Source organism: Poecilia reticulata, linkage group LG17, assembly GCF_000633615.1.
Source record: "Poecilia reticulata strain Guanapo linkage group LG17, Guppy_female_1.0+MT, whole genome shotgun sequence".
NCBI classification, from domain to species: Eukaryota; Metazoa; Chordata; class Actinopteri; order Cyprinodontiformes; family Poeciliidae; genus Poecilia; species Poecilia reticulata.
The window spans coordinates 9,900,694-9,910,892 of record NC_024347.1 but is presented as its reverse complement, the minus strand read 5'-3'; the positions used below and the strand labels follow the sequence as shown (position 1 = coordinate 9,910,892).

The following is a 10,199-nucleotide window of genomic DNA, read 5'->3' as shown; positions in this document are numbered from 1 at the left end:
ATTAAATTCTGTAATTCTGTGACGTCAACACGCATTGTTGTGTTTCTGTCCCCACACGTGGCCACGCGAGAGAACCCAGGATCAACAGGAAGAATCAGAGCCAGATTTTTTTGCTAAATTTAATTGTATAAAAATTCTTCCTTAACATTTGGGGGCTCGTGCTGGTTCCGAAGTCTCGGCGGGCGCCTGTGGGGACCTTTTTAATTCGTCTCGGCCTGACGCTGCGGTCTGGTAAGCCGGTGTTTTATTACTTTAAGTTTGCCGGTGGCGCCGCTTCGTTTGGCCCTTCCGACTTCCCTTTGCTGTGTGGCGTCATAGAAATTAAGGAATTCTCTGCAATGTAATAGAAATACCTCGTCCAAAAGAGCGTAATAGTTTAATCTTAATGAATGAATACACACTACAGGGAGCTAGTGGCGGGCTCATACAGAGAACAAGCGCAGTCTCTGTCTTTAAGCTAGGCTTTAATTTGTGGCCTGCAGGAATGTTACTGTGCCTGTAAATTAACAAATTTAATTGGATTTAATATTGTGTATTCTTAAGTAGCATTGGCTCGATTCAGCCAGAGAATTCATAATCGCTCATTCCTGAAGGACTGATAATTTTGAGGGTTAAATTGGCCAAGTCTGTCGCTTTGTGCGATTTTAAGGACTTCTAAAAATTTTAATTAGAAAAATTGGGCTTTATGTCGCCTTCTTCGCTGGCTGACGTAAATTATGTAGCTGGGCGGATTGATTGAAGAACATATCGAAATTGAATTTTAACCCGACTCTGGAAATTGAGTAGTTGTTGGAAATTTCTTACATTGCAGAAGATATTTTTTTTGCCGGCTTCAAATTTTTTCTCCTCTTCTTTTTCCCATTACCTGAGCCTGTCTCTCTTTTCTCAGTTTTTCTCTCTATCCGTGTGCTGTTTGGCTGCACAGAGCTCTGTGTGTGTGTTTGTGTGTAGCGGCTGTGCATGTGAGCGAATCAGTGTGAGTGGGACGCTGCGTTTGAAAACTGCTGTTTGTGTGGATTTGAATTTGTGTTTTGTGCTGCGGATCTAGTGTACCTAGTGTTAAATATGGATATTGATTTGTTAAATGATAAGATTCTGAGTTTCTGTTCAGGTCCGTGGAAATCTTTGAWTGAACAGATCACAGGTTTACTTAACGTTTTGGAACAACTGGGGTGGGACACAGTTAAAGTGACGGCAGACGATTTGAAACGGGCAGTACTACAACAGCATAAACCTTTAAATACCGAAATGCCTTTGGGCCTRATTTTAAGTCAGGCTTTGAAACGGGCAGTCGCGGATGAGACTGCAGCCCGGGCAGACCTTCGTGAAGCTGGTTTGTTCACTAAGGGAGCCGCTTTTAAAAACCTGGAGAAGGCAGAGCAGATCAGGCACGAATGGGCTCGTTGCTTGGTTTTTTGGCAAGGAACAGTGCATCTAGATAAACAGAGATCAGATGCAGGGATTCTTTTCCCCCTCTCGGCTCCGTTGTTTATTCCAAAATTTTCTTGGGACTTCACTAATAGTCCCAGACTCTATTTGGACAGGGTTATTTAAATCTGGATTAAACATACGGGATTACGTCCGGCTGATCATGCAGAGCAGAGGGAACAATTTCGTCAGGCCATGTCTTTGTAATTAGTATAGGAACATGGTGGAAAAGGTACAAAAGTTTTGGGAAAATCTCACCAGAGATAATGGTAATAGGGACAACCGGTCAAAATCTTTCTCCATGCTCTCTAATAACAGCAAAAAGGTCTTATTCATTATGTTAGACATAGAAGATCAGATGAATATCCCTAAATAACAAAACCCTGCTTCTGCCCATTTAAAAGGTGTTGTGTAAACCAGAGCTTTCAGTGGAAAAACAAAAGTTCCAGGTCCTTTTAATGCCATACAAATATGAGACAGAAACATGGATTATATCTTTATATGGACCTGTCTATTGATTTATAGATTAATAGTTTTACTGGACAGAAATTACAAAGAACAAATCTAGTTCTTAATCAAATCCTAATGAGTCAAAATGAAAGTGTCATGGAGTCATCAGCCTCATGACATTAACACTGACATGAAAAATAATATTGAAGAAATAAATACATCAAATCTAATTAAAAACATAAATAAGTGATAAGTTCTTTACTGTTATGGTCTGTAAGATATATTTATTCTCTCTACTATATGTGGCCTCAACAAACACATGGCACTTCAACAATATTATTTGACCTTTTATCTGGAAATAGTGATCTGGAAATAGTGTCTGTTTATACTTGCCAAACAGTCCTCTGTATTAATTATTGCTCGAAAGGTCTTGCCATAGCAGTTTATTCCTCTGTATTTACTTTAGTTTCTTAGTTTATTCTTGCATTTTGTTCTTCATTCATTTCCATTTAGTTTCCTTTGATTATTATTATCCTCTCTTGGTTTATTGCTATGTCCATTTTATTTTCTTTCCTGTTGCTAGATTTATTTTATCTTTTATTGACGCTCACCATCAGTAATCTTCACTCATCACCAGGGGTGAAAGTAAGGGGGTACGGCAGGGTACTGCGTACCCCTTAAAGATTTAGCGGGGGTACGCAGTACCTGCAAGAGAGGGGAGCGGCTGACTGCTGTATAAAATCAACGGGTTCACTCTGCAGCAGTGAGTGCACCCACTTTTTTCCCATTTCATATTGTTTCTGAACGGTTCGTGCTTTGCTAGAGCAGCGGTGCAACACGTCGATCGTGGAAGGTTTTGAGTCGATCTCGGCGGTAGGTGACAAACTGAACGCCACAGGACGCTGAGACCAGCATGTCCTCCTCTGACTGGCTTAAAACATTGGTAACTTTATTAAAGAACAACAAAAAAATCAACAAAACGTGTTCAAATTAATGACCCAACAGCAATAATAATAATCTCAGTGATTATTGTTTCAACAAGGTCTTGCTCAATTCTGTGCGTTTCGGTTCCATTGCCAAAATAACTAGCAGAGCAGGAGTTTAAAATTAACTAATCAACCACCGCTGTGTTCAGGGAGGCTTATTAATGATCGCAAAATAAATATCAAGCCTGCAAACCTAATATCGTAACAAACTCAATATTATGTTTTTAACGTAATCTCTGGTCGGCTTGGAGAGCGCAGGAGGTTGCCATGGCAACGTGTGTGCTTAAATGACAGAGAGAGAGAGTAAAAATGTGCGAGTGGTTTTGAGTTCAGGTTGTTTTTCCTTTTGTGGTATGTTGGTGGAGATTCACCTGTAATGTGAGTGGTGGGCGGTACCAATGTAGCCTTTAAAGCCAGGTGTGTGGCCCCTGGGGGGCGCCCACGTTGAGAACTGCTATTCTAGAATGTTAAAGAGCACTGGGAGAGGTGTATGAGGATCAGAAATGTATAAGAGCAAGAGGTCCGTGTAAAGCAGTGGTCCCCAAGCTACGGCCCGTGGGCCAGATCCGGCCCGCCTCCACATTTGGTCCGCCCCCCTGTACAATACCAGAGAGCATTTAGATTTTTTTTCATATACCGTATTTTCCGGACTATAAGCCGCTACTTTTTTCCTAAGCTTTGAACCTTGCGGCTTATAGCCCAGTGTGGCTTATATGTGAATTTTTCTTCAACCACCAGGGGGCTCTTTAGCATGAAGTGAATCATTGGAAGTCAAAATTGGAAATCAAAGAAGAAAGCTCCCATTAAAACGGAATTAGGTTTTAATAGGGAATTAAAATTTGAGAATGTTGTTGATCAGTTAAATAGCATTGAGGGGGAAAAAGAAGATTTTTCGTTTTTTAAATAATACTCTGATCATTATGAGAATTTGAGGTATAGATATTAGGATCCAGTAGATGGCAGTAGTGCAACAATAATGGATGCAAGCTGCCATTGAAATCTAAAGAAGACGAAGAAGAAAGCGCCCATTTTCATTTAGCGTATGCTAGTAGCAGACACAAAGGATCAGCACTTTTACTGTTACAGTTACCGTTGGGAAACTACCGTAATCAGTTCAGTTAAATCTAAACTTGGCAACTTTTTCTTTTTCAACCGTAATAAATGTGATATTCGATTGACCTGTTATGACTCCAATTTTGGGTGTCCGCCCCCCTCTGCTGCTGCTACATCGTTGTGGAAAACCTAGACGGCAGAGATATCTGCGGCTTATAGTCTGGAAAATATGGTATTTATTTCATAAATAGTGTTATTTCCTGGATTTTTTCTGTGAAGAACCCAGAAAGTATTATTTGATTATGTGGAAAACAATAAATTTTTACATTTAGGCACTCCTGCAATTGTCACTTTTTCTGTTACAAACTGACTCTGGCCCCCCACCAGAGAAGGGAAACGTTATGTAAATTTGGGGACCCCTGGTGTAAAGAAACACTTTATGGGTTACACCAGATCTTAGAATACCCTTAAAACCTTCCTTTGGCACTCAACCCTTGTTAGAGGATCTATTGGTTATCTTTTTTCTCTCTTGCTCTCGATGAAGGCGGATGCTTTTTTCCTCTGCTCCCTCCCTGCCCATGCTTGCTCTGTTTTTGTCCCGTCTTTCTATATTTTTGTAGCCTTTCTTTGCACATCATCCAAATCTACAAATTATGGATCTGGTCAACCCAATCTCTCAATGCAATTGATCAAATTTTTGACGAGAAGTCTGGGCACAGGAGAGCCCTCTTGTCCTGCGGGGACACACCCAGAGGGATTCACCCTGGATTTATTCATGATATCAGGATTTCTGCTGTTTGGAGCTTGGGGATTCCTGGATTATCAACAAATTTGTGACGGACTTGGCCGAACTAGCAAACAATCGGACTGTTGGTGTGGACAGAGACGAGGACTCTAAAACGCACAAACGGGATGGAATCAATCATGGAGAAGTTGCTAGTTTCGGCTCAGTGGAACGACCAAACTAATTTGGATGATTGGGAACTGAGATGCATCAGAGAGACTTTAGGGAAGATTGAAATTTATAATCTTCCCGACCTAAGACATCCTGTTTATGAATTGGCTTTTCCCGTGTGGCCTTGAAAGGGCTGCATATTTCAAATCTCCTTGAAAACACAACGCTCTTCCCTCCTCACCCCCTCCTGTATCCATGGAGCTGTGGAGCTGAGCGCTCCCACAGCGCTTTTTTCCTCGATATACCACACCTCTATCGAACTTTACCAGAAGTGTCAGTGACATCGTTCCATGGCCCTTTGACGTCACCCCTTCACTCGTGTCTTTGTTTTGCCCACTGTTTTGTCTGAATGTTGCCATTTTCCCTAATGTGTCCTTTCCTCTTTTTTGTTTTAGGTGGAGTACTCCCTATTTAACCCAGAAAAGGATTATTTTAGTTTATTAGTAATATCAGAAATTGTGGTGTACGCACTATTTAGATCAATATTATACAGCCCAGAAATGGAATCAGAACTAGAATAACTACGAACTTGGAATCCATAAATACTCAACAGGCACAGTCACTGCTTAGTTTATATTACCGTCTTTTCTCTGCTCATCTTTTTTTGCTCTGCTGGTCATTGTCTGATTAACTGGTCGCGATTCCAATACAGCACTACAGTTACTGTTGAATTAACAAACAAAGCGGAATTTAATAGAGTAGTAGTGTTTGAGGTGGGAGCCTCTGAAAAAGCATCTACTCCATCTTGCAGACCAACCGGAAGTCCAACACTACGTGTTTAATAAAACATGATTCGATTTGAAAATAATAATACAGAATTTATTCCCCTTGTTAACCTACCATTTCTCTTTCATACATTTTATTCATTGTTAGTTTTCAGGGCCCAACATGACATCACTTAAGCCACGCCCCCTGAGAACAGCAAGTGTCATGTTTTACTTTGAAAGGTCGCTATTTGACCCCTTTGACCTAATCAGCATGAAACGGTGTCCAGAGACAGAAGACATGTTGGTGTGATGTGGATTCCAACCTTGACCGGTTTTGGTGGAGCAGGTGGGTGTGGCAGCATGGCGAAGTGACCTGTAACGCCATTGCCATACGTTTGACTCTAAATTCCACAGTTTCCAACCGAGCTACACCAAACTCACTGGTATCGATCTTTATCCAAACTGCGACAGGAATCCACAACAAGCATTGGTGAGCATGGCCTAATTTCTCTACAGCACCCCCTAGAATATTTTAAACGATCAGCCCCAAGCCATGCTTTAACCCAGAATTATGAAACTTGGTACACATGTGTATCTTGTCAGAAGCTACAAAAGAAGTCTCTTGGTGCCATGGTCCAAACCCAACAGGAAGTCAGCCATTTTGGAACAAAGCTGCCATCATGTCCTTTTTATTGACGTCACGTCATATCTGATCGAACTCGTCCTACAGGGTTTGACATACAAACTTCAGAATCACTCAGCAGAGTCTTCAGGCATTGAAGGTCAAAAGTTATCAAAAGATTTTTCGTACATCAAAGCAAGTGTCAAACTTTGACTATCCGCCATGAAACATCAAAATGCAACAACTTCCACACACAAGGTCAGGACTTCATCACACTTTCTATGTCTCACTACAGACCCGTCCTCATCACATTTACATGGTCAACTGATGACATCACCTTAGCTCCATCCACTTCCAACAGGAAGTCACCTGTTTTTTCTGATGGATGTCTTCTTTTTACTCTTTGATTCATATAGCTTTAAACCTGTGCCAAGTGACATAAATGACATGATGATGAATTCTGCCAACGCTACCTGCTGGCTGAACCGTGTGGTACGCCAAATGGCGAATTTCAATCCCTCACCATTTGTATAAGGTGGTCTCTTATCAGACATGCATCATCCGATTTGCACCAAACTTTTTATGATTGACTCTTGTGAACCTCAAAGGAGCCCAATACCATTAATTTGACTCCAATGCACCCCCTGTCCATGTATAGCTGAACCCATCAGCTATGTCTCCTCACTGCATCAGCTGATCTGCTGATGATGTCAAATACATAGCAAGTCCACAACGTCTTAAAATTGTCAGACTTTTTTCTTTGCCGTTTTTCTGTACTCTTTCAAATACAGAAAAACTGTATTGTATTATTATATTATTGTATTAAAGTTTGTTTAATTGCTCTATTTTTTTAATTGTTTTTTGTAGGTTTCTGTAAAGTGCAGTGGTGCAGTGAATGGGAATGTTCTGTTATTGATCCTCACGGTTCTTAGGAAGAAGAAATGTCACTTTGTCTGGAGTAATACTGGAATGAAGTGACATTGTATTAAAACAATACTCTGTCCTTGGTGAAGCATTTTTCACATTTCCTCTAAATGTACCTATTGTTTTATTGTACTAATTTTCTTAAGCATGTTGTCTGTAAACTTTTAATATATTAACAATTTGTACAATTCTCTGATTGTATATTGGCAATGTACTCTTAAAAATGTGAATATATTGAATACACAATGTAATTTGTTTCACCTGGAAAGTGTGTTGTAATTGATCCTCCTGTAAACTGGTAGCCTGATATATTTTCAGTACTGTATAGAGTGTATGAAGCATGTAATGTACAAAGTGGGGCAAAGCAGAATAATAAAGGACATTAAGAAACTGAAAAGTGTACTTCATTAGCAATATAATAAACTAAAAGTGTAATTGTAGCATACTGTGATCACACTGCTATATTACACTGCTATATATTTTAAATGTAATTCAATCACAAAAATAGTACACTCAAAATATACTAATCAAGCATGTTTATATTACATATAAAGCAATATACTTAAAGTATACTAACTGTAATTTTCGTTGTTCTAAAAAGTATGTGAAAGTACTCTTGGTACACTTCTACAATTTAAATACTATTAAAATACACTAGGCACAAAATTAGTTGTTCCAAAATAGCACACTTTAAGTTAACTAATCCTATGCGAACTTGAAGTATACTCATGATTAGTCTGACTTAAAGTAACTAAAATTTAACATACTTAGTACATTTATTTTTCACCAGAATGGGCTACAGTGGGGGTGTAGGGTGTTTTCAATGCTGTGCTAGATGACCGGCCAGCACTCAGAAAGATAACCACAGCTGCTACTGGAACAATTGTTTTTTTAATTATTGTTGTTGAGAAAAACACATTTCTTAGCTAAACTGTGGCAACATGAAACAAAGAGATGAAATGAAAAACTTCATCAATTAGCAGTCTTGATCATAAAAATTCCCAGTATTTTGTTGTTAAAAGTACTTCAAAACAATGTCTACATGGTTTATGTACTTCAAGGCTTATTTGGTAAATACTTACTTTAAAAGATAGTTTTTCTATTTGTCTAAAATTGCAAGAACTGTGTTTAAATGTTTAAGTGTGCATCTGTTTAAATTAAGCTGAGATTTAGTTGCACAACAGAAAACACTAACAAGTCTTAGACCTGTGTCATGCTACCTGACAGCATAAGCTGTCTTAATTTCATATCTATATGTAGTATTTGGGTTTTTATTTTTGTATTTTTATTCTTTCTTATTGACATGACATGTCTATTTTTAAGTTTTAATTTGACAATATGTATCTATGCTTAAAAGAAGCAGTTCTCCACTTGCCCTGTCAAAAAGGCAATCCAATAAAGATTTCTTGGCAGGCCTGCTGACAGCACTCAGCCTTCTTCTATGTAGGCATAGAAGATGCGCAACTTTTTAATAGTTTGGGTGAAATAATTTTGGGCAACAACAGACGACTGTAGAAGTTGTACGTGACCATGGTTACAAAACTGCAGAAAAGCTCAGAGATTTATGAATACTTCATTGACATTGTTTTCCCTTACTCTACTGAGAAGCCAATTTAAATTTTCAATATCAGGCTGACATGATAGTTCCAACCACATTTGTACGAACTAATTAATTGTTAATTGTCAAACTGCTTTCACAAGGGTGTGTCTAAAGGCAACTAAATCAAAGCGAGCAAACCAGATCTTTTAAACAAAAATGTAACTAAGACACAAAGCTGCAAAAAATATATCGACTTGGGAAAAAGATTTGTGCTGAGAATTTTAGGACACCAATCACCTTACCTCCATATTTGACCCAGCTGGAGAATGTGTATTATGGACTGGCATAACCACACACAGACTGAGTAATAGGGCGACCGTTTCGTGCCTCTTCTGCCCATCGCCGTGCTGCCGGTGCTGTTAGTAGCAGTGTTCTTACTGGCAGTTGACATCTGCCTCTGCGGTGTGGCCGGGTGCTGCTGAACGGGAACATCGCCTTGAGAGGCCGAGCCGCTCAGCAGTAGCTTACTGTCGTCCAACTGGGGGCAACCGACGGCAGATTCAACGTTGTCCTCTGTACTGAAGTCAGCGACGAACCATCGAAAACTAAACAGCTGGACCGAAAACGAACCCAGCACCACAAAAAAAAGCGTCAAGCCGAACCACCAATAGTCCTGGCGAAGATAGTAATCGACTGAAAGCCACACGTCGGTTCCTACATCAGCTAGATAAACAGACACTGCGGCAACAATCCACAAGCAGTCCCATATCACATATTTTTGCTGTTCTCTGTTTAGACGGAAGCAAGGCGAGTTGGACCCTCCCCGACCGCAGCACTGAGATTCCCCGTTCGGAAAATCCACGTCCAGGGTGCATGCCGAGTCGGTCTGCTGTCCCAGGTGCAGCCCCTGCACCGAGCCGGAGTGCTCGGAGTTTTGCAACGGCGTGAAGGCCACATCGCTCCTCTTTAATTTCAAGACCCCATCCGACTTAGCTGCCATCATTGTAATCAGAAGATATTAAACTGGTAGATTTCTTCTGCTCTTCCTCCCCCGTTCTCTTTTAGCGCAGCGTTTGTCCGTCGAAACCTTGTTTACGTGTTTCTTTACTCTTCATTTCTAGACCACACCTGCTTCTTTACTCTGCTGTCTTCTCATAATATACGATAAAAGTCAGAGATCCAGGTTGAGCGTAGCATTGTGCTTGTTGCCCCAGGTTTTAGGTCTATGTCTAATTTTTGAGTGATTGATGAGCATCTCACATCCAGCCGTTAAAGGATATTCACCGCCTTGTTTCCTTAATCCTACCTGGTGGGATTCTACAATCAGCTATTGTTATGTCGTCGCAAAAGCTACAGCTAACATTTAAGTATTTGGCAATGATAGAGAAGGGATGAAGGCTGCGGCCATGTTCTTCTATAGCGGACAGCAAACAATGACATCATTCCCACTCTTCCCCCTGAATGTCAACCGCCCGCCCTCCTGGGACCCAAACTACACACACACACACACACACACACACACACACACACACAC

The 10,199-nt window shown here is 40.3% G+C and overlaps 1 protein-coding gene across 2 annotated transcripts in view; it reads right to left on the bottom strand.

Annotated features, from left to right (window-relative positions):
* The window catches only part of xkr4 (XK related 4), a 70,202-nt gene extending 60,083 nt beyond the window's left edge, over positions 1 to 10,119 (bottom strand). The window contains exon 1 of one of the 2 annotated variants that reach the window (XM_008433523.2): positions 8,968 to 10,119. In XM_008433523.2, the coding sequence (XP_008431745.1) occupies positions 8,968 to 9,668 (701 nt within the window). In that variant the 5' untranslated portion in view covers positions 9,669 to 10,119. The remainder of the gene's footprint in view (positions 1 to 8,967) is intronic. The other variant, XM_008433521.2, reaches the window with a different exon arrangement.
* Between the last annotated feature and the right edge of the window lie 80 nt (positions 10,120 to 10,199).